Source organism: Alligator sinensis, unplaced genomic scaffold, assembly GCF_000455745.1.
Source record: "Alligator sinensis unplaced genomic scaffold, ASM45574v1 scaffold527_1, whole genome shotgun sequence".
NCBI classification, from domain to species: domain Eukaryota; kingdom Metazoa; phylum Chordata; order Crocodylia; family Alligatoridae; genus Alligator; species Alligator sinensis.
In genome coordinates, this window is record NW_005841958.1 from 3,276,071 (window position 1) to 3,301,364 (window position 25,294).

The window sequence follows — 25,294 nt, forward strand, 5'->3', positions numbered from 1 at the left end:
TGCTATAAGTGATTGTGATGTCAACTGTGCTGGACTATGAAGTGTAAAGCAAAACTTCTTGCTAGGCTATTAAATACCTGCAGAGTGGCTACAAGAAATGGTGCATCATGCAGAACATCACCTCCAAGACCTCTCAGAGTTCAGCCATGCCAAAGATCGAGAAGGCTGGATTGATTGTTTGTTTTATTGTCATCCTTTGGTGGGGGGCTATTTTCTTTTTTCTTTGGTTTTGTTTGTTTTTGCTAAATATGTATTTTAGCTTGTATAGTAGAAGTAGTAATGTAATGTAGTTTGTTTAACTCCCAGAATTTGTGCAGAGATTGGGAACACAGAGTAAAGTGATGGGATCCCCAGGAAGACCAGGGCCTTCCTGTGCAGACAGCGTGCCTGGTTTTCATGATGGGTTGGGAAAGTCCTAACTGTTGGCATTTCTCCAGCCTTTTACAGGATGGAAGAGCACTGGTAGTGCTACAATGGCACCAAGCACCCAGTAGATACAACAAGAAAGCATTGCCCAGTGTACAGGAGAGGTAAAGTTGCCAAGGACATGGCTGGTCCTGAGATTCTGACCATGAAATGTTTTTTTCTGATCTGAATAGCCATCTTGACAATCAGATAAGACATTCACTGTGGAGTGACATGCTACCTAAAATGCTGTGTAAAAGGTTTAGTAGCCATCTCGGGCCGTACATTCCCCAATCCCACTATGGGAGGCCTATTTAAACCTAATTGGCTAAAACTTGCTTGCTGGGCTAGGGAATGCTGAGGCAAGAGACTGAGTCAGAGTGGGTATGGGCAACATTTGAACAATGGTTAAGGGTTCATCACAGCGCCAGCCCATTGGAGTCCCTGACCACGAATGCCATCATACTTTTCCTGGGATGACTGGTGGAGTTCCCCACAAATCTTATGGACATTCCAGGTGATGCCAGTGATTATGGTTCAGTTTAGTGTGAAGATATATCTTCAAGGAGGAGATATGTTGGCTTTAACAGTATTTAAAGGCCTGTTTTGGGGGGAATTGGCTTATAGGTATAGATATATGCATTATAAGGGGTCAAGATGGGCAACAGGGGTTAACTGAATTTCTAAAGAGCTTGGGAAACACACACACAGCTTCTCATGGCCCTGAAAGTAGATGGTCTGTCTAGCACAAGGCCAACAGATGGGCACAGCCTGAGAACTGAAGGGGGGCATGCCATAACACGAGATCACAGCCTTCAAGGCAGACAGGTTGTCTGGCACAACAATGACACATCCTGGGAACCAAAGAAGTATATACCATACTGTCCCATAACACAAGATAAGTGACACCAGCAACAAGGCCTCAGAGAAAAGGGGGGCCTAAGTCCCAGTTTCAGGGGAACAGGCCAAATTAGGGCAAGGCCCGGAAGGCTACGTGGACGTGTGATCACAGAGAGAGAACCAACCAGAGATAACCACACATGAAGAGTCATCAGGAGTCATCAAGGAGAAGGAGACTACAAAAGCAGAGACTTGAGAGTAACAAAGCGTCCCTCCTTTTGTCTTTTCCATCCCTCCCATCCCTCCCTTTGTCCCGTTCCTCCTTTTCTTCCTTGAGAGGGGTTCCCATCCCTGTCCCCATCCCCCAGGAAGGGTCCCCAAGGCCACCATAGACTGAGGGCCTACCAGTAGCCCATCTCATGCACCCCACTGAAGGGGAGCTGTGGGCCTTGGCATTGCACCTCCAGACTGCTGACATCTAAGAGAAAGAGTCTCAGAGTGGAGCCTGCATCCTGACCAGAGAACTTTGACTCTGATGACAGCCCTAGGACTGGTAGATGTAGAATTGTTTGATTGTTTGTATTGCTGCTTTTTTGTTCTTACTCTGTATCAATAAATTCATCTATTATCAACTGGCAGGTGTTGTGGACACCTACCCCATCCATCCATTCCCACACGCCCACCCCCCCACCCATCCATACACACACACATATCCGTCCATCCACCCATCCATCCATCCACCATCCATAAGATGACTCCAGGTGTGAACAACAGTCTCGCATCATGACTCAGAGCTTTCCTGCTCCCTGCTGACTAGCCAAAAGATCATAATGCCAGAGAAACGGGCAAGAACATGAAGATGAACTGTATAAAACTCCTCCACTAATTTTGCTAAATTGCTGATATTCCAATAAGCCAGACCCCAGAAGACCCTTGTATTTCTCCAGATAAAATAAGAGCCTTTGGAGTCATTCTGGGTGTAACAATCAAACCACTCACCCAGACAGAAAATTGGATGTCATTTCCTTAACATGCACTACTGCCCACCATTGGAGATAAAGCTATTGGTGGTACATTGATGGTGGCCCTGTTCCACCAAGCCTTCCAAGTCCTCCTTCATGGCTGTAAGACATGGGGTTGATGGACCATTGACTTGTAGGACTTTTGTTGACATGCAAGACATTCAAATCCCCGTGCAACAAAATGCAGATCTCTATATTTTGGGCACCCAGGAGCAAGACATGGAGCAAAATGGTCGGGGGAGAGGGAGGGGGGATGTATCTATGTTGGAGCTATCCCCAGTCAATTGGAAGCGATGACCTCCCGGATCCAGTTGATGTACTTGCAGACCTTGATGAAGACATTGGGCGGGTCTGAGTAGGAGCATTCCTCAAAGCCCCAGGAGGCCAAGCCCTGCAGAACACCACTGCAGACCAGGGGGGAACCAAAGTCCGCCTGTGGGGGAAAGGGACTTGTTAGTAAAGGAAGAGTGTCCTGGGAGCACCTTGGCCAGAATTGCTGCTGTCTTCCAGAGGGAGCACGTTGTAGGGAAGAGCTGGTGGGGAGAGGAGAATGGGCATAGTGATAGAGACGCTCCCTTCCTTAGAAGACTACAGAAGCTGGGAATTGGGCAATGGTCCCTCAGTTGGGGCAGCTAATTAGAGAGAGAGAGAGAGAGAGAGAGAGAGAGACCAAGGGTCTGCAGAGGTTGCCCACTGCTCCACACTAAAACTCATTGGGTAGTCCTTCTCATTCATGTATGCCTGTGTTTATTGAACCTGGTGATCAAGGAGGTCTATTTTACCCCCCTCTTCTGCCCAGTGGTGCTGGCCTTGGCCTCATTCTGCCCAGAGTGGTCTACAGAGTCCAAGAGGGGATGGGGAAACTGAGGCATGGGTGAGAACCCAGGTGTACGGGTTCCCAGGTGTCCCCAGTCTCCTATGCTCTAAATACAGATCCCATTCTCCTCCCAGAGAGAGGGTTATCCCCCACCCCCCGCACTGATGCCCCAGACCTCACTCCCCTCCCAGAGATGGGAGAGAACCCAGGTGTCTGGGGTCCCAGCCCCCCCTGCTCTGACTTCCCAGACCCACTCCCCTCCCAGAGCTGAGGGTAGATAGTGCCCATCACAGAACAAGAGTTATTCATCACACCATCACTAGGGGGCAGTGCATAGAGGGGCAGGGGCCAGGCTGGGTCCTACCCTGTGTTCTCCAAGAAATTATGCCAGGGACATCCCCACCCACCCATCTCCCTGGCCCCTTCCCTTCCTCTGAATCTGTCCCCATCACCTGACAGGCATCGGTGCCCCCCGTGGTCACGGTGGCACATATCATGTTGGGGGTGAGGCCCTTAGGGCGGGAGGCCTGGCAGGTGGCGTAGGAGACCACAGTCACATTGCCGCACATCAGCACATCAGGTGGGGGCCCTGTGGGGATGAAGGGAGGTTAAGCTGGAGGGGCCTGTGGAGAGAATCAGCAGGGTTGGGGAGGGGAAGAATAGGAGCCTTTCTTCTCATGGTAAGTCTGTCTAGCTACAGTGTCCATCCATCCATGCCCATACGCCCCTTCATTATCCATCCATCTATCCCCCACACACCATCTATCTATCTGTCTATCCATCCATCCATCCTCACACCTCCCTTTATGCATCCATCCATGCATCAAGCCATCCATCCCCATACACCCCATCTATCCATCCATCTACACAGCCCAATTTATCCATCCATTCATCCATCCCCACTCCCCTTTATGTATCTATCCATCCAACCATCCATCTCCACACATACCCTCTCTATCTATTCATCCATCCCACTATCCATACGTCCATCCCCATGCCCCCCTCCAATCATGCATCCCTCTCTTCCACCTTCCCAGCTTCTATCCATCTCCACACACCCTCTCCATCCAACCATCCTCACTCTCTTCTAGCTATCCATCCATCCATCCGTCCATCCTCACACACCCCTTCTCAATCCATCCATCTTGACACATACTATCTATCTATCTCCACACCCACATCTATTGAGCTAGCTGATCGTCTGTCTATCCGTCCATGCCCACGCTCTCTTTCTCTCCATCCGTCCCCACATAAAACCTCTACATAGCTATCCATCCATCTATTCCTACCACTATCTATCTACACATCCATCTATTCTCAGACACCCCCTCTATCTATCTATCTATCTATCTATCTATCTACTCCACCCTACATCTGTCTGTCCACCTATCACCCCATCGGTTTGTCAACACTGGGAAAATTTTCCACTGGGAAAATGTCAGTGGGCGTGTCTACACATGCATATTTACTGCGCAGTAACCAAAATTACTGCGCAGTATGGGTGTGCATCTACATGTGTACACCTTTACTGTGCAGTAAATATGGCAACTTCTGCATCTTGCAGGTATCAAATTTACACCTGATTAGTTATGCACAGTAATGCACGTGTAGATGCCCTACTGTGCACATGGAGATGCTTTACTGTGTGTGTGGACTTTTTTCGGACTAACTTGAGTCCTAAGTCAGTCCACACAGAGCATTAATGCACTTTAATGCCTGCACATGTAGACACTGGCCCATTCCCACTTACTGTGCAGGAACTTACTGTGCAGTAAATTTAAGATGGTGTAAATCCATGTGTAGACAGGCCCAGTATCAACCTCTTTTTCATTTAAAAAAAAAAACATATTTTGGGGACAAAAATAACATCTTCCAGTTGTCAAAGCCCCCCATTTCTAATGGCCACAGCCACTGCCATGTGTCCACTCCTCACCCCAGAATAAAGTATCATGGAGTAGAATTTATCCTAAAATAAATGCATCATGTGTCAGTGCCCACAGAGCAAACAAAGGGGCATTGTCAATGTTCCTGATTGAAATGAACCCTGTTGAGAGGCTCCACTGACCAAAACAATTGGCTTCCTTCTCTCCCGTGATATTTTTGGTCCACAATTTCTTTTTTTGTTTGTTTGTTTTATTTTGGGGGCAGAAGGGAGGCAGGGAGAAAAGAACGGGGGAGGAAATGCCCTCCGCCTTTCCAGTGACTCTACCGTTCTTCAGGAATCTGGTGCCCCAGCCCGAGAGTATACAGTGCTCCTCAGGTTCAGCACATTGGGTTGGGTAATCAGGGAGACAGACTGTCCTCACGTATTTGCTCTCGTTGGCTGCCATGGACAGTTTGACGAGCATGATGTCATTATCCCTGGTGGCACTGTTATACTTGGGATAGGGAAAGCGCCTCTTCAACAATCTCAGCTGCCCCATTTTATCCGGTTGCAATAAATTACGTTGCCCTAAGCGGGCATAAAGTTGCCTGCAATGCAGAAGGAAGGAAGAAGGTTATTTGGAGGACTTCCACAAGGCCATGATTCACCAGGGATCTTAGATAGGCTGACGGGACTGTTTGGGGGGGGGGGGGGGGGGGGCGGTCCTGATACCCCAAACTCTTCAATGCCAGGAGGCTGACTCCATAGCTCCTCATGAATAAGTTGGAATCACAACAATGAGCATGCGGGAAAGGGCAGATATGTGAGGGACACCTTGGGGGAGCTGAAATGAACTTCAATCTGGGTCATAGCCAGAGACCAATTATAGGGAAAGGGACCTCATGAGGTCACATCTAGTCTAGCCCCCTGCTCAAGGTAGGGTCAGCCCTGACTAAACCAGCCCTGCCCAGCATCTCTCCATCCTGGTGTTGAGGCCATTGCTAACCCATTCCCAATGGCCATGGTAGGTCATTCCATCCCACTCCATCCAGTATGACTCCACCATTCCTATCTGCCCATCCCAGTCTTGGAATCTTCCAGAAACAGAGACCCCACCACCTCTCTAGCCTGGTCCAATGCTTGACCACCCTCATAGGAAGTTCTTCCTCATATCCAGGCTCAGTTTCTCCTGCTGTAGCTTGAGGCCTTTGTTTCTAAGCTGTCCTCTATGGCTTTGGTAGGTCATTTCATCCCAGTCCATCCAGTATGACTCAACCACCCGTCCTCCCAACCGGCTCTTGGAAACTTCCAAGGATGATGACTCCACCATTTCTCTAGCTGCTTCCAATGCTTGACCACCCTCATAGGAATTTATGCTTCATCGCCAGCCTCAGCTTCCCCTGCTGTATCTTGAAGCCATTGCTCCTAGTCCTGTCCCCAGCAGCCACAGAGAAAATCCCAGTCAGTTCCAAGTCAAATGAGACCTCTGGTTACAGCTAAAATAGTGGGCAGAGTTAAGGGGACATAGGACACCCCCACCATCCCCCTCCAGCTCAGAGGTGAGCCTACCCCTTAGGGTTGCAGTGAGCGAGTGTGAGGATCCAGTTCTTGTGGACCAGGACGCCCGTACACTTGAACTTGAATCCTTCATAGAGGGCCACGTCCCACCGATGTGCGTCATCAGGACACTGGAAGCCCCGGAGCATGCGGGGGGTCTTGGAGGCAGCAGCTGCGGGGTGGGAGAGAGAGGAGTTACAACCCGACTAGGGGGGAGAGGGGAGGGGTAGTGGCTGGGCTGCAAGGAACAGGGGTCATACACACACACACTCAGACACACAAACACACACAAGGCATCACACATACATATGCATGAGCATTCACCAGTTTTCCTGGACACAAACACATACCAGGTGTCCTGGATAGACACACATAGCCCAGGCATCACACACACACACATATGCACATACCAGGTGTCCTGGACACATACACACACACACACCAGGTATCCTAGACACACATATGTACCAGGTTTCCTACACACACACACAAACATGCATGTGTGTCCTGGACCCACACACATATGCATTCACCAGGTGTCCTGGAGACAAATACATAGCAGGTGTTCTGAATAGACCCAGGCATCACACACATACACATGTGCACCATGTGTCCTAGACACACACACATACCCACACACATACCAGGTGTTCTGAACACACACAAGCACGAGGTGTCCTAGACACAAACACACACACAAAACTCAGGCATCACACATGCCACACACACATGCCCCCCCAGGTCTCCCTAACACACACATATTCAAACACACACAACCCAGGTGTCCCAGATGCACATACACATACACGCACACCCACACACAGAACTCAGGGTGTCCCAGACACAAAACAAAGGGATCCAGGACACACACACAGAACCCAGGCATCTGGACACACATGCACACACTTACCTGCCAACACCAGCAGCACAGCAAAGCCCAGCAGCTTCATGGCACTGGTGGCAGTGGGCAGCAGTGGGTAGCACTGGGCAGGGAGAAGGCAGCTTGGTCTGGAGAGAGGAAAGAGGGGGCTTCATTAGCAAGAACTGGCCCTTCCCCGCCCCATTCAACCCAACAGGCTGCGATTCCCCTCCTACTCCTGGGTGCACCCCCCACCCTATCCAGCTCTCCCCATTGGCCATGCCATGCCTGGCACCCTCTTGCTAACCCACTGGTATCCTACAGCTCCAGCCCCAACCCCTGGCTCCAGCTCTTCTGTAACACACCCATTTGTGCACACACACACTGAACTCAGGCATCTGGGACTCACAAACACACATGCACACAGAACCAAGGGCATCTGAGACATGTGCACAGAACCCAGGTGTTCAGGACACACACACACACACACACACACACACACACACGTGTCCAGGACACACACATACGCACATACATCCATGCATATGCCAGATTCCTGGATTTTGTGTTCATGTATCCTTGACACTGTGTTGTGTGTGTGCATGTGTGTGTGTCCTGGACATTTGGATGGGGGGGTCGCGCTTGGATGCTTGAGGTGTGCGTGTGTGTGTGTGTGTGCATGTGTGCATGCTGGATGCCTGAGGGAGTGTGCGTGTGTGTGTACGCTGGATGCCTCTGTGTGTGTGTGTGTGTGTGTGTGTGTGCACGTGTGCATAGGCTGGATGCCTGGATTGTGCATGTGTGTGTGTGTGTCCTGGACTCACACAGGTAGCGATGAGGCATTGACCCAAACACGCTTTGCCCTTTAGCCATGCTCCCCCTCCTTGTGTGCACACCCACAGCGAGACACACACACACACACACACACACACACACATACACACACACAAACACAATCGCATGCAGATGGAGTGGATACACAGTAGCTCAACACAATCACACCCTCCAAACCCCTCCCCCCATTATCAAGTTCAAGCACACATTATACATCCCTAACACAATCACACCCTCCCCTGCCAACACACACACGCACACACCAGACCCACAACCTCGTCCCTTTACCACAGCACAATCCCACTATCACCTACAGACATCTGTGCCAGCACACACAGATGCAGACACACCCAACACCCACGCACGAAAACTTTCACGCAACACCACTGCATTCTACCCTGCAGATGCACGCGCGCGCACACACACACAGAGTGATGCATGTACACTCACACATGCCAGTCCCTACACACCAACACAACTGTCCTCTCATTGCAGATACACACGTGTCCATAAACAGTGACAGGCACACAGCCACCACACATACACACACACACCCATCTAGACCTACATACTGGCCCTCTCATGCAAACACAAACTTGCGTATACACACACACTTATATAATTACACTAGTGCATACACACTCACTTGTAAATCCTCCCATTTGTCTTGTACACATGCACATACACACACTCACACCAGTGGGTGGCATGCACAGTGAAAGACATCCTCCTCCTAATACAAACACAGTAGTGTGCATGCATGTGTGCAGACACACACACACACACAGATCCAATATAGAACCTTGTGTGCACACACACATACATACATTCAATATAGAAACATGTGCACCCACACACACCTACACCCACCCAATATAGAAACTTGTGCGTGTGTGCACATGCACACACACACTTCCACCCAGTACAGAAACTTGTGTGTGCACACAGTCTTAGACCCTCCAACAACTATGTATGTGTCTGCAAATGGGTGGCGCACAGTTAAAGACACTGCACAACACAATCATATTAATGCATGCGCACACACCCCCCTAACACAATCACATTAGTGCACACCCCATTAAACCTTTCCATTGGTCAGGCACACAGCCCAACACAATCATATGAGTACACCCCCACACTAATGCATACACACCCCCCACCAATCACACTAGTGCACACACACCCCAACACACACTAGTGCATACACACACACCTCAACACAATTATACTAGTGCACACCCAGCTCTGAACACAAACACACTAGTGTATACACACAGTCTTAAACCCTCCCATTTGTCTCACACACACCCTGATACAATCTCACTAGTACACGCACACACACACACCCCCCAACATGATCACACTGGTTTCACGGACACACCCCAATATAAATCACACTAGTGTGGACACACACATGCACACACTCTTAAGCCCTCCCATTTATCTCTCTCAGATACATGTGCACAAACACACACCCTAGTGCATGCATACATACACAGCACAATCACACTAGTGCACACACCTCCCATTTCTCTCACACATTCACAACCAGGTACACACCTCCTTCAACCCAGAGGCACACAAGTACACACCTCCACACCCCACCCCTCCCCTCCCCTCCCCTCTATCCAGTGCCCCCCAGGACTCACCAGACACCAAGGGTGCAGGGCCCCAATGCCTCCTGCCAGAGCTGGGACTCAAACCAGTGGCCCCACAGGCTGCCAGCACCACCCTCCACCCATGGGCTTAGCTCAGCCTCACAAATGAGCCTGGCTTTTAAGCTGGCTGCCCTCCTCTGGCCCTAGGCAAGGCTTGTTCCCTCCTCCTAATAGTGCCGGTGAGTCACTCCTCCTGGCACCGCCTGGCCAAACCAGTCCCGTGTCCATGGAGGAGCCTGTGGGGAGGCCAGAATAGGATGCCTGGGCTCCTAGGACTGAGGCCCATGACATGGGGGAGGGGTGGTATCAGCTGACTCAGTCTCTCCTCTCATCCATCCAACATGTCCCAAATCCATCACCCCATTCATCCATCCATCCCATCCACCCAACTAACATGCCTTCCATCCATCCTTTCATCCCTCCATCCATCATCCTCTCCCTCCATCCATGCTTCCAATGCTGCACCCATCCATCCATCCATCCAAATGCCCCCTCCTTCCCTCCATCCCAGGGAGGATGAAGGGGACGATGTTATACCAGCTAGAGGGAATTCAGTTAGGCGCCATCTAGCTTACATGCAAATCTCTCCAGAAAAAGGGAGAGGAGATAAGACCTTGTTAGCTTAATTAGCAGGCATCTGATACTGCAATTAAATCCTTGCACATGAAAGGGGAAAGCCTGGTGGGTGGTTTTACAGGTGCGTTAGCCACACTCAAAGGAGAGCTCATAGTACCTAGAGTTGCAAAAGCCCTGGGTGAGATCAGGGTGTTAGTTAACTCAGAGGTATCCCAGACCCTACCCAAATTGGGGTCTCCAACAAGCTGGTCATGGAATGGGCCCTGGCCAAGATTGGGGTGAATTCGGCTCCGTGGAAACTCTTTATGGGAAGGGTGGGGACAGACCACCAGTCAGTCAGACCTCTCTTCCTTTCTGTTGACATGCCCCCCACTCTTTCTATCCATCTATCCACAAAGACATCCTCGATCTATTCACTTCCACACACCACTGCATCGATCCATCTATCCTCAAGCATCCTCTCCATCCATCCCATACTCCTTCTACACATCCATTCAAAACCTCCCATCCATCCATCCATCCCAACATCTCTTCAATTCATACTTCAACTCATCCATCCCAAGCCTCCTCTCATCCACTCTTCCATCCATCTCATCCCCTCCATCTATCCATCCATCCAACACCCCTTTCATTCATTGATCTATCCATCACTCCATCCATCACACCAACTTCTCCATCCACTTTTCCACTGATCCATCCCACACCTCCTCCATCCATCCACCCATCTGCCCAAGACCCCCCCACTATTTATCTATCTCAAGTCATTCACCATCTCAACCCCCTTCCCCACAAGCTCAACAGCAAAACTGAATCCAATCCCTTCTCAGCCTTTGTTTCTCTCACCACATCTCCACCATCTTCATATTCATGGCAACAAACACTTGACTTTCAAGATAGACAGCCCACAGGCTGACATTTCCTCTATGAGGCTCAGGATGTGCTTCTCCTGGGGTACTATGGAAGACCCTCCTGGAAGCCACTGGATTCCTGGGATGTGAGGAGCCATCTTCACCATTTGTGTCCAGCCATCTCATCAGACATGATCCATGGGTATGATTTTCAAACCTGTACCTCTCTGCAGCAGATCCAGGAGTAAGGTGTAGCTCCAGGTATGAGAAGGACAAAGCAGCAGCTATGGGGTTCATATCAGCCTAACCAGTACAGTTGGCCACCAATTGCCATGTACCATATTTTCTTGACTACAACACACCCCAGAATAAAACACAAACCTTGTTTTCAGAAAGGCTTTGGATCACTGTGGGTACTTGGTCTGCTTTTGTCCAGCAAGAAGCAGAAACTGCTTGTGCCATATTTTGCACATATAATGCAAACTCTAATTTCCAGCTGCTTGGGGGTTGGGGGTTGGGAGGGAGTTGCAAGTTATTTATATGAGAAAATACAATAACCCAGAAGCATCCCCCTTGTTAATTCTACAGGTTCTGGCTGGGGTGATACCTCTTCCTCCCTACCTAGATCAGGCGTTTGCTCTGGGAGATGGTCCTACCAGTTATACCTCTGGGGGACAGTACTTATTACCCAGACCTTGTTAGGGATACCAAATTGCTGGTGGTATGTAGACCAGTGTAGCATTAACCCCCACATGCTGCCACTCTGAGTTTGACACTATAGCTACGAAAAAAGCCAATGTGCCCCTTAGAGTGGGAATAAGGAGATGGCTCTGCCCTCTCCATGTGGAACTGGGACCTGAATCTGGCCTCCAGCCCTTTAAAAAAAGATGTCAAAAACCTGGAGATCACAGTCTTCCAGTCCATGAAAAGCAATTATAAAGAGAATGGAGATGGACTTTTCTCGGTGGTTGCAGGGGACAGGACTGGGAGCAATGACCTCAAACTGCAGCAGGGGGAATTGAGGTTGGAGTTGAGGAGGAACTTTCTGACTCCGAGGGGGGTCAAGCAGTGGAATGGGCTGCCCAGAGAGGTGGTGGAGTCTCCATCTGTGGAAATTTTCAAGAGCAAGCTGGATGGACATTTGGCTGGGATGGTTTGGAGAAGGGGAGAAGCATGCTACAAAAGCTCAGTCTATTCAGCTTGCCCACAAGAAGAGGACAAGCTGACTTGATGTTTTCTAGAGTTCTCAGATCTAGCAAAGAAAAGAGAAACAAGAGACAGGCAATGAGAGCTAGCACCAGACTGATGCTGGTAAGAAATAGGGCCCTTCATTATGGTGATTATCCTCTGGAACACATCCCTGAGGGATGTGATGGACTCTCCATCTCTTCCCACACAACATAGAAGCTACAGAAGAAGCCACATTGGCCAACACAAGATGCAGGGACCCCAAAGGTAATTTTCTGACCAGGCAGCTCCTCAGGCTTTTTACAACCTTAATCTGTCTCCAAAAATAATGAGTGTTGGTAGTTATAGGCTTTCAGACTCACTGAGGACCCCCCCACAAATCACGTTCAAGTACCTTTGCACTAGGGTGGCCATTGTAAAAGCAAGGCCACCCCACCCCATGTTGATGAGCTGTGGAAGGTGATGGCTTCTTCTGCCAGCACTACAGTATAATTCAAAGCCGCCTTCTCCCTCTTTCTTCGCGTGCCAGCTGGATGTTGAGACAACTGGATTAAAGCCACCAGGTTGACTCCACCAAGGGGTAATGACAAGCTGGAAGGATAATGAGCATCACCGCCTCTTAGCAATGATTAATTACAACTGCTGGGACCTCCTAGATGTGCAATGGATGGGGTGTGAGTTCAACACATTGAGGGCAAGGTAGGAGCTAATTCAGAGCTGGTGTGCCCAGTCTAGCATGAGAGGCCATGGGGATTGGTCATGTGGAACAGTGGTTGGTTGACATTTGCTAGGGCATTGACCTGAGTGGAGCAACATGCAGTGTCTGCCAGGGTTTGGAGTCACTGGGTTGGGAGCTATTGGAGTTTCCTTAAAAGGGCAATTTCTGGATGAGGAATCTGATCCCAGAGAAGCCAGTGCTGCTGGACACAAAGTGAGAAACTGTCCCCAGTGCCACCAATGAAGTGGCAGCCTGTTATATCAACTGGAGACTTGGACTTTGCCCCAAGGAAGCCAGGAAGATGAAGCCCCCCAGATCTGCGCTGATCTGGGACAGGGGTCCACCAATCCCTTCCAGTGGAAGTAGAGTTCATCTATCTAAATTCAGCATCCATGGGTGACCTCGTGCCCATCTCTGTAGCCAACAGCACCCAAGGGAGCAGTGTAGCTGCCATCTAATGTGGTTGGCCTGGATTCTCCAGCCTGAATGATGCTGTATCAGGTGTCCTAACTGTTGCCCAGACAACTGGGAGAGAAACAAGTCCAGAGCAAGGTTCAAACTCCTGTTGCCTGAGCCATGGCTAAAGCCAGGAGACTTGCAAAAGAATTCAGATCATAGAATCTGGAGGCAGAAAGACAGGGATTTGATCACAGTCCTCAACTCCCTCCAGGGTGGTTGCAAAGAGGATGGAACTCAGCTGTTCTCAGTGGGGGCAGATGACAGAACAAGGAGCAATGGGCACAAGTTGCAGCAAGGGAAGATGAGGTTGAATATTAGGAAGAACTTTCTCACTAGGAGGGTGGTGAAGCACTGGAACAGATTTCCCAGAGAAGTGGTGGAGTTTCCATCCTTGGAGGTTTTGAAGACCTGGCTAGACAAAGCTTTGGCTGGGATGATCTAGTTGGGGCTAGTCCTGCTTTGAGCAGCGGGTTGGACTAGATGTGGCCTCCTGAGGTCCCTTACAGTCCTACTTTCCTATGATCCCAAGAGAGAAAAGGGGATATAGAGTGGGTAGGGATAGAGCTCCCTATTGCAAGGACAGACCTATACCAGTCCTGGCCCCATTCAGTCCTGAAACATCAAGGTCTATTCCCCTGTGAGAAGCCAGGAACAAAACCAATGTTTTGCTTCTCATTGGAAAGTCATCTACCTATTTTATATGGCTTTAAAAATATATGAAATGAAGTCACCCAATAGAAGCTAATAACTGTTGTCACCTCATCCTTAACATGGGTAATTACACCTTTCCAGAGCTTCTATACTTGCAAGGGCCAAGGTGTGGCAGCAACACATTGGGAGAGGGAGCTATTTCAAGGAAAGGGTGCCAAGCCTAGGCATGTTCAGAGCAGAGGGCGCGGTGGGTGGATCCTGTCCCCAGGCCAGACAAGCACATCTTGGTTAGGTAACTCTCATGTTTACATCTGGATACATTTGACCTGCAGGGCAAAACCATGGCTTTCCTTGGAGCAAGAACAGAGAAGGATAAACTTGCTGGCGTCTCCCTAGAGGAGAAATAAAAAAAACAAAAACTCCCATGTAGCAATGGCTAATTATGCCCACTGGGGTGTGACAGATGGCCACCATCTTGTCTTCATCATCCCAGATGGTAACTGTGATTGACAACAGCCATTTTGTCTCCTGCCCATGGAGGAGATGCGATCCTGGACACTTACTATGGAGACCTGAATGATAGTGGCCATCTACCTCAGATGCTGGCCACAGAGCTATGAATTCTTTGGTGACATCAACTGAGGCAGGTTTCTCTTCCATGCAGGTCCCATGATGATGTTAAGTGACATAGCGGGAATCCAGGTCTTATGCCAGGGGGAGGACAGAGACATGCTCTTGACCTACATGGTAGTACCATGGTGACTCAGTCTCTCAGGGGTGGCTAGGAGGCAGCTGAGGCCAAGAGAAAAGGTGTCCAGCATAACCATAGCAGTAGAGCTAGAGGCTAGGTAATGATGGAGGAGCCTGAGGAGCCTGGTCATCAAGATCAGTGGTGAAGGGAGTTGGCAGTGAAGGATGGACGGAGCTGAGCTAAAGGAATGGGAGGATGAGAAAGAAGCATCTTTCTCATACTCAAGAGGAAGGATCTGTCAGTAGATGAAGACAACCAGGCTGGCCAGGCCCTCAGGAGGTCACATCCAGTCCAACCCCCCGCTCTCAGCCAGACCAAAAAAGGCTTCCTCCAACCTACATAACAACCCTTTTGCCCAATGACCAGGCCCAAGGTCCCAAACATTAGGACCACCCTGGTGACAAAGAGATTTGGCATTTGTGCTGTAGTTGCAAACAAAGCCAACAGCCTCTTGGGTTGTGACAACAGGATCATCATTTGAAAATCAAAGGCAATGATCTCCCATTCCAGAAAGGCCTCACCTGGAAACTCTGTTCATTTCTGAGTGCCATGCTTCAAAGAAGGAAGTGGACAGTTTGGAAAGACCCCAATGGAGAGGAACCAAAATGATTTGAGGTCTCAGAAGCAAGATGGAGGAGGACAGGGTGAATGAACTGGGGTTATTTAGTCTGTAGAAGAGAAGACTGAGGAGGGGATTTGATCACAGTCTTCTAATCCCTGAAGGGCAATGCTGTGGAGATGGACCTTTCTCCAGGGCCATAGAGGACAGGGCTAGGAGCAATGGCCTCAAGCCGCATTAGGGGAAACTGAGGTGGGAGATAAGGAGGAACTTTATGACTCTGAAGGTGATCAAGCATTGGAACAGGCTTCCCAATGGAAAGGTGGTGGAATTTCCATCTCTGGAAATCTTCAACAGCAGGGCCCAGCAGGTTGGAAAGACCCTTGGCTGGGATGGTTTACTCAGGGCTGATCCTCCCTTGAGCAGGGGCTGAACTAGATGACTTCCTGAAGTCCCTTCCAACCCTACTTTCTGATGGTTATATAAAGGACTGCAAGGTAGATAGACACTGGTTGTGTCATGACAGGCTGAGAGCTATGGGGCTCTTTAGCCTGGAAAAGCGCAGGCTCAGGGGTGATCCGGTAGCCACCTATAAGTTTATCAGGGGTGACCACCAGGATCTGGGGGAATGTTTGTTCAGCAGAGCACCCCAAGGGATGACAAGGTCGAACGGTCATAAACTACAACAAAACCGTTTCAAGCTGGACATAAGGAAGAATTTCTTTACTGTCCAAGCCCCCAAGGTCTGGAATAGCCTGCCATCGGAGGTGGTTCAAGCACCTACATTGAACACCTTCAAGAGAAATTTGGATGTCTATCTTGCAGGGATCCTATGACCCCAGCTGACTTCCAGCCCCTCGGGGCAGGGGGCTGGACTCGATGATCTTCCAAGGTCCCTTCTAGCCCTAATGTCTATGAAATCTATGAAATCACATGCAACAAGTCACCATCCATGACTCCATACCTAGTTGGGATAAGTCAAGAGGACAAATCCAGCCAACACTGGGAGGAACACAAGTGTGACACTGATGGGGAACTAATGGACCCAGACCCTCCTAGAAGGAGGACAGGCGTGCACAGAGCTGGACAAAGAAACAACACAGGAAACCACATTGTGCTTCTCTGCAATACCCACTCCCTGAGGGTGGAGGACTTTATTAGTTTGCCTTCATACAGAGCATGGTGGAGACAGCCTCCAAGAACTTTACCAGAGCCTAGATGGGCTCCCCCAGAGGGACCAGGAACAGGAAATTCACTCAAGTTGGGCCCTTCTAGGAATCAGCCTGCTTATCTCTGCTTCCTGGACTTAGAACCAGGCATGGAGGGGAGAGACAAATAACCAACAGGGTGATTCCTAGATGGGCATGAACAGGACACTCCCTCAAATGGAGCCCTTCTAGGTTGTTCCCATCCAATCCTCTCACTCCCAAGCCCCCACATGACGATCCAGGTCACGGAAGGACCAGCTCCTTTCCCAAGATGGGACGAGACATCAGTTGTTTCTTATGGTGTCCCTAATCCACCTGATGAATTTGCAGACATTCACATAGATGCCGGGTCGCTCTGGGTCCCCACAGACTTCAGGCCCCCAGGAAACAATACCCTGGAGTTTTCCGTTACAGACCAGGGGGCCCCCAGAATCGCCCTGTGGAGACAAAGAAAGAGGAAGAAGTGCCAGGGACTGCAGACTGGGATGCTCAGAGCACGGGACCTATACTCTGACTGGCAACACGATGACAAGACTCTGGAAAGACACCGAGGCCAACAGGGTTGAATTCCTTTCTGTTTTGGAGAAATATGAGGTATTTTTATTTCCCCCCCCCCACCACCACCACCACCACCCTTTTGTCAGAGTTCTTCAATGAAATGATGGGATCTTCACTCCAAACGGTGATATTTGACCTTAGAACGCACTCCATGGCACCTCCCAGAAGATGAACATCCTTCTTCATTGGCTCTCTGGGCTGCCACATTGGACACACCTTGGTCCCATAAAATCATAGAGAAATAGGGTTGGAAGGGACCTCCAGAGGTCACCTAGTGACCGAGCCTAAGGGAGGACCATCTCTATCCAAACTATCCTATCTAAATCTGACCAATGTGTAAAACTATCGTCAACCGTGATGCAACACAAAACATCACACCTGAACCAGCCACAGGGGAAGCAGGAGTGTCCATGGCAGCCAGTGTCCTGCTTCAGTAAATGGTTGTTAATCTAGGTTCAAGAGATCCCAGGTAGAGGAATACAGAGGAAGGCAATCCCCTCCCCACAGTCCATATCCTCAAAGTCCATGGATACAGGAAACAGTGCATTAGGGGAGTCCTTGCCCCTGAGGCACCATGGGATATATAGACCCTATGAGCATTGCAGCACCTCTGAAAAGTCCTACAGCTCCTGTGAGTCACTGCAGCAGCCAACCAAAATACATTGAGTTATGGGGGCATTTCTTTTCCTACTTCCTGAGATACTGAGTTAAAATTTGGACCAAAAGAAATCTCAGGAGGTTCAATAAGGACAAGTGCAAAGTCCTGCACTTTGAATGGAACAATCCCAGGCACCACTACAGGCTGGGGACCGACCGGCTGGGCAGCAGCTCTACAGAAAAGGACCTGGGGGCGACAGTGAACAATAAGCTGAATCGGAGCCAACTGTGTGACCTTGTTGCTGTGAAAACTAATGGCATCCTGGGCTGCATTGGTAGAAGCATTGTCAGCATATTAAGGGAAGTGATTCTTCCCCTCTATTGAGTGCTGATGAGGCCACATCTGGAGTGCTGTGTTCAGTATGGGACCACCCAGTACAGAAAGGATGTGGACACATTGGAGAGAGTCCAGCAGAGGGCAACAAAAATGGTAGGGCTGTGGGACATGACCTATGATTATGAGAAAAAACTGAGGGAACTGGGCTTATTTAGTCCAGAGAAGGGGAGACTTAGAGGGACTTAATAGCAGCCTTCAACTACCTGAAGGGGGGTTTGAAAGAGGACGGAGCTGGACTATTCTCAGCGGTGGCAGATGACAGAACAAGGAGGAATAGGCTCCAGTTGCAGCAAGGGAAGTCGAGGTTGGGTATTAGGAAAAACCTCATGAGGAGGGTAGTAAAGCACTGGAACAGGCTACCCAGAGAGGTGGTAGGATCTCCATCCTTGGAGGTGTTGAAGCCCCAGCTAGACAAAGCCTTGGCTGGGATGATCTAGTTGGGGCTGGTCCCGCTTGAAGCAGGGGGTTGGGCTAGATGTGACCTCCTGAGGTCCTCTCCAACCCTTGTTTTCTGTGATCCTGGGATTCCCCCATGCAACTTCTGATGTGATCTTAAGGTCCCTACCGATTTTCCCAATCAGAGGGAATTCCCAGAAGGCAACTTTCCCTTCCTGCTGCTTTGCAATTGCACAGGGAATGTCAGTATCTTCTCAGAGGCCTCAGACTTGCTATTATTTACATCCGCCGCAAGATGGCCATTTTCACAACCAGCTCCATTCCAAGAGTGCTCCAGGGCCTCCCCTCTTATGCAAACCATTAATGAATATAACAGCTGAAGCTCTGTGCCAAGAAGCAGTGGAAAATCACTGGTGTTGGCTGGCTCAAATATCGCTCGCCTCATTCCCTGCTGCCTAGACTTTCTTCTCGTGCCAAACAAAGAGCAATACTGCAGCAAAGAAACCATCTCCCCTCCACCCCCCAAGCTAATCCTTCTTCTGCTCAAGGACAACCTCAGTGTCCAACCACTGATGCCCTTATAGAATCACAGAAAGTTAGGGTTGGAAGGGACCTAAAGAAGTCACATCTAGTCCTGCTCAAAGCAGGACCATCCTCAACTACATCATCCCAGCCAAGGCTTTGTCTAGTCAGATCTTCAAAACCTGCAAGGATGGAGATCACACCACCTCTGGGTAACCTGTTCCAGTGTTTTACTACCCTCCTCATGAGAAAGTTTTTCCTCATGTCTAACCTAAACTTTCCTTGCTGCAATTTGAGACCATTGCTCCTTGTTCTGTCATCTGCCACCACTCTTGGCTTTAAAGCTGTGTTCCAAAATTACCTCTGATACAGATGGCTCTGAATAAGACAGGGAATGCATTTCCACCCCCCACTCCCCCAAGTATTATTCAGTTTCCTGTCCTCCCCAAAACAGGCATCATATTCAAAAGGGGGAGGAGGGAACTGGGAGAAGCAACAAAAGCGCCAAAAGGCCAAATGAGGGGACCGAGGACACGTGGCCAATCAGTGACTGAGCTGAAAATAGAACCCAGGTGTCCTGAATCATCTTCTGAATGTCAGGAGCTTGACTTTGGTAGGCACCTGTGTTTTATTGTCTTGCATTATGCCTTTGGGGGAAACTAAGGCATAGACACAGACCTAAGTCAGGGTGTCACACCCCACAGGGATGTGGTCGAGCTCCTATTGAGGTCTGAAGGAATCCCAAAAATGCCACAGTTCCTGCTCTAACCACTGGACCCATCTGCCTCAACTAACAAAGGAAAGTCCAGGTGTCTTGCTACCATCCCGTGCAAATCAGCCCAGTGCCTGTAGGTAGCAGCAGAGGACCTGTGCATTGCTCATCTCACTCCAATCCAGGGCATAGGCTGGGTGTCTTCCCAGCATCCTCTATGCATGGTTCCTGGAGCTATCAGGAAACCTTTGCTTCTCCCATAGTCTCCTGTTGCTACAAGCCTGCCCTCAGCTACTCGGAGATTCTCTTGGAATGATCCTGGCCATGAATTCCACCCAAAATTACAGTTAAAGACACGCATCACAGTAGAGTTAAGGAAGCAGCAGTAAGGATGCATCACAAGGACATTAGAACTGCCATGACTGGGTCAGACCCTAGGTCCATCTTGCCCAGAGTCCAGGGGCAGAGACCAGAAGCTAGAAGGGACTGAGCTGGATCTCAGCTGGGTTTTTCCCCTGTTCCTCTCTCACTTGTAGCCTCCAGCACTGGAAGTCCAGGAAATGCTGATTCAGAGGCTGTGTCCCTCACACCCACACCCCATGGCTCCTGATGCCTCTTTCCATCAAGAACTGGTCCAATCCCTTGTTGAATCAGCTTCCACCACATCTGGTGGCCACAAGTTCCACCCTTTCCTTCCAAGTTGGGTGAAAAAGGCCTTCCTGGTGTTGGTTTTAAACTGATGACCTACTCATTTCATGTTGTGACCCCTCATTCCTGTCTGCCAAGAGAGTCAATAAATATATCCCTGTTGACTTTCCACTTGTAAGTCATTCTCATGTCCACCCTTGAACATCCATTTCTAAACTGAACAGTAGGGGTGCGCGAAGCGGGCTCTGTTCAATTCGGATTCGGATGCGGCCCAAATCAGAGACAGTGATTCGATTCACTGATTCGGATCACTGTCCCTGATTCGATTTGGCCAAATCTGAATCTGAAGTTTTGATGCTGATTCAGAGAATCACTGATTCACACATAGACACATTTTTAAATGTTTTTTCTACATACATTGAGGTACCAGCATGGCTTCTGAATGCTGCAATGCTGGGGCACATGGAGCATCCCACAGGAGTGGGGGGTGGGGGGCCCTCCACGTGCCCAGCAGCAAACCCAGAAGTGGACCAGAAGTAATTCTGGTCCACTTCCAGGTCTGCTAGGCAGCCCACAGTGGGGACCACCCGCACCGCCCTGGCTCAGCAATTGGGGGCCCAGGAGGGGGGGGTCCCTGGCAGACCCAGAATGGACCAGCTGTGCTTCTGGTCCACTTCTGGGTCTGCTGCTGAGCGCACTGGAGAGCCCCCCACACTCTGTGGGACACTCCATGCACCCCAGCATCACAGCACTCAGAAGCTGTCTGCTACCTAGAGGTATGTGGAAAAAACATTTAAAGCTGTATCTATGTCCAAATTGCCGAATCTTTCCGAATCTCTCTGAATTGATTCAGAGGGTTCCATTTTGATTCAGAGAGATTAAAGGGTCCTCTGATTTGATTCAGATTCAGAGATTTGGCCACCGACTCAGGCCGAATCTCTGCCGAATTGAATCAGGGACTGAAGCTTCGCACAGCCCTACTAAATAGGCCTGGCCTCATTAGCCTCTTCCCCTAGGGAAGCCACTCCATAGTACTCATCAACTCTGTTGCCCATCTCTGGACCTTCTTGAATTCTTCTAGATCAGGGGTGGGCCTGCGGGCCATTCTATCCAACCATGGGGCCCCTAAAAGATTTAGAAAATTAATATTCATCTGCCCCTGGCTGCCTTCATGCGGCCCTCAGTGGCTTGCCAAAACTCAGTAAGTGGCCCTCCGCCTGACATAATTGCCCTCCCTTTTCTAGATCCTTTTGGAGGTGCAGGGACCAGAATTGGGTGCAATATTCAAGGTGTGGACGCACCGTGGTTTTATAAAAGGGTATCATGATTAGGGACTTACTTCAATCATGGCAAGACAAGTTCTTCATGGCATGTAGATCCAATTTTGTGGGCATTTCATAGCACCCCTGCCTCTCATCACTGATTGGTGGAGGGGTCCTGGTGGCCCCATCCCTCACCATTGATTTTCCCAAAACACTCCCTTTCCTGACACCTTCCCTTAGTTTACATCACTAGCTTGGCCTCTCAGGAGCTCTCACTCAGATCATATTCTCTATGGCTGCAGTGATAGGCAATTACTTTGTATTCTGGGTTTTGGGGGGGTCGATTCCATGGGAAATCACATCCAGCGCCATTTTTCATGGAGATCGCCGGTTTCCTCAAAGATCACGAAACGGCAGCTTAAATAGATCCCTAATCATGATACTTTCTATTGTGTTCACAGTTCCTTTCTTAATAATTCCTAGTGTTTTGTCTGCCTTTTTGACAGCAGCTTCACGCAGAGCTGATGTTTTTAGCTGTTCATTGACTCCCAAGTCTTTTCCCTGCGTGGTAACAGCTAATGTACAGCCCATCCTAGTGTAGATCTATTTTGGGTTATTTTTGCCCATATGCATCACTTGACACCTATCTCTATCTGCCATTTAGTTGTCCAATTGCTCAATCATGCCAGATCCTTCTCTGGTTCCTCACAACTCACCTTGATCTCACCCCCAGAGAAGGACTGCCTGGAATCTCTATGGACAGGCTCTCTATGATATGGGTAGTCAGGATGGCTGGGAAGACAGGTGCCTCCAGTCTCCTATGTCTACAGAAGAACCTCCAGGAATCACTCAAGCTAACACAAAGGGTATCCCATGTCTTTCCCCCATCCTACCCCCTTTCCATCAGCCCCCACTCCAACATAGCTTGGCCCTTCAAGCCCTCAGGGATTAGTGCCAAGCCATCCAACTTACATAGCAAGAGTCTTCTCGGCCTCCATAATGGCCAGCACACACCATGTTGTTCGTGACAAGGCCAGTGGAGACACTCTCACAGTATGCCTGGTCCACAATGTTGACACCAACGCAGTGGAGGATGCTGGGGTACATGGCTGCAAAAGAATAACACAAAGGATGTTCTGTTCAAAGGCTAGATGCAGGATGGGGGTGAAATTGCCAAGGCCCCGGAGGCAGACTATATACTGTACTACACTATACTGCAATGGTATATGGAATCCTATCCTATACTGCTAGTTATAAATGAATTTCTCTCTCACCTACAATGTGAGCCAGAAGTTCTTTTTCATACAACATGTAATTAAAGCATGGAACTCATTGCCACAAGATGTTGTGGAAGCTGAGACTTGCAGTTCTGATTCAAAGGCTGTACCCCTCACTCCCATGTTCAATAGCTCCTGATGCCCCTTTCCTCCAAGAAATGGTCCAGTCCCCTTTCAAGCAGGAGAGGAACAGTGGAAAAAAAACCAACCCATGGCTGCAACCTGTTCACTCTCCCTTTCAACATTTGCTCTGTTGCTGTGTGACACACAAGACTGAGCAAGACAGACCTGGGGTCTAACCCAGTAAACGGCAGCTCTGATGTTCCCAAAAAACAGCTACTGGGAACTATAGTTCATATTATATGCAATAAATATGGTAAGAGCCATTTCTGCCACACTACTGAACAAAAGTGAAGCTAAAAATTAACAACAAAGAGAATATACACATTGAAAAGCTGATTTTTCTTCCTGCTTACCGAAAAGCACGTTAATCTCTATCTATCTGTCTCTATGTATCTTTATAGATATGTCTGTCTGTCTGTCTATCCATCCATCTTCATAGAGAGACAGATAGATCATTTCAAACTAAACCAGCAAATTTAAATAAAAAAAAGGAAGTTAATTTCACATCTAACAATGTTGTCTAATTAGAATAAAAATCCATTCCCACCCCACCCTGCAAAAAAAAAAAACCTTTTCAGGCCGTGTTTTTGGAGGCAATTGTCACTCAAAATAATCCATTCGAAATGTAAAAATTGAAAATTGAGTTTGAATGGTTGGGTTTTTTTGTCACTAGTGTTTTGTTTGTTTGGGGGGGAGTTAAAAATAATTTGACCAATTCAACAGAAATTGGTGAAATTTTTAAGAGACTTTTTGTAATAAATAAAAAATAAATTAAAATTGGTGTTTTGGTGGAAAAAGCTCCAGTCTCAAAAATGGAGAAATTTGAGATGTTTTGAATTCTGTGGATGGATTTTCTTTTGTTTCTTATGTATTGACCCAACCATCATCACTGGGTACTAGGAAAGGTCTGGCCATGGGTGGATCTCTCTAGATATGCCTGATCCATAGACTTACCAACTAACAGAGTGGTTTTCAACCTTTTTTTCATTTGTGGACTCCTAAAATTTAGAAGGGAGGTGCAGACCCCTTTTAATAGTAAGTGTGAGTATTCTCCTACTTTTGATTGATCACAGTCATCTTTTGTGGACCCCTTAGATATAGTCTGTGGACCTCCGGGGGTCCACAGACCACAGGTTGAAAACCACTGCTCTAACACGTCTACTATGGCCAAAAATGGAGACAGGCTGATGATGATGGTAAGCCTAAGCCCACCAGGAACTCCAAATCCCCTACCATGACTGGAGGGAGTCCAAGAAATAGACAGTACCCATTTCCATTGGATAAATCATAAGAAAACAGGAAGGAAAGGGAAGGTTATGGCTTAATAACCAGAGATCAAGAGAAGGGAAGGAGCAGACAGCTCTGAACAGTGCCTGCTGCCTCTTAAAGGCATCTAAGGAGCTTATGGATCCCCACATTGACACTCTACCAAAAGACATGCCCAGACCAGTGAAAGGAAGATAAACCCAGACTCCTGGGTTCCTTCCAGCCAGCTCGATGGACAACTTGACCACAGCTGGAAGGAAGTTGGCCAGAAGGTCTTTGTGGGGCTACAGATATGGATACAGGGCCAGATGGACCATTGGTTGGCCATAATATGGTGCTTCGAGCTGATTCTAAACCTTTCACTGTAAGGATGGTCCCTCTACCCAGCCAAACCTGAACCTCACCTCCAGGGCTGATGGTTGTGCCCCACCCTGACACCTCACACTCTGTGTTTGTAACAGGGCAGCTGGTGGTGAGTTCCAGGGTCTGTACATTCTTGTTCAAGCAAGCTGGGTTGAGCAATTTGATCAGCATGAGGTCATTGTCCTTGGTCCTGGGGTTGTAGCTCGGGTGGTAAATCACTTTGCTGGACAATTTCAGCTGCTCTGTCCAGTCCAGGCGTCTAATGTTGTATTCCCCAAGGCGCACTCTGAGTAGGCTATGGTGAAACATGTGTTACATGAGGGCTAGATCTTAACTTGCATTTGAGAGGGGGGGGGGGG

At 49.0% G+C, this 25,294-nt stretch overlaps 2 protein-coding genes across 2 annotated transcripts in view; both read right to left on the reverse strand.

The window, feature by feature from the left end:
- Window positions 1-2,131: 2,131 nt before the first annotated feature.
- LOC102385661 (trypsin-like) lies at window positions 2,132-7,455 on the reverse strand. Its single transcript, XM_006020552.2, has 5 exons — window positions 7,416-7,455; window positions 6,518-6,677; window positions 5,294-5,556; window positions 3,537-3,673; window positions 2,132-2,700 (listed from the first exon to the last, which is right to left on the reverse strand). Exons 1-5 carry the CDS (start codon window positions 7,453-7,455, stop codon window positions 2,548-2,550), a joined length of 753 nt encoding a protein of 250 aa, XP_006020614.2. The 3' UTR covers window positions 2,132-2,547.
- A 9,317-nt stretch (window positions 7,456-16,772) lies between these two features.
- The window catches only part of LOC102369547 (trypsin-like), an 18,390-nt gene continuing 9,868 nt past the window's right edge, over window positions 16,773-25,294 (reverse strand). The window contains exons 5-7 of the mRNA XM_014518483.2: window positions 24,977-25,230; window positions 22,879-23,015; window positions 16,773-17,251 (exon numbers count right to left, since the gene is read on the reverse strand). Of these exons, the coding sequence (XP_014373969.2) occupies window positions 17,099-17,251; window positions 22,879-23,015; window positions 24,977-25,230 (544 nt within the window). The 3' untranslated portion in view covers window positions 16,773-17,098. The remainder of the gene's footprint in view (window positions 17,252-22,878; window positions 23,016-24,976; window positions 25,231-25,294) is intronic.

Excerpts from the sequence above, each read along its gene's own strand:
- LOC102385661 (XM_006020552.2), bottom strand. The coding sequence starts at position 7,455 with ATGAAGCTGCTGGGCTTTGCTGTGCTGCTGGTGTTGGCAG. Across the intron at positions 6,678-7,415 it reads TGTGCTGCTGGTGTTGGCAG|CTGCTGCCTCCAAGACCCCC; the intron begins GTAAGTGTGTGC and ends CCCACCCCGCAG. Across the intron at positions 2,701-3,536 it reads GGGGCACCGATGCCTGTCAG|GCGGACTTTGGTTCCCCCCT; the intron begins GTGATGGGGACA and ends TTTCCCCCACAG.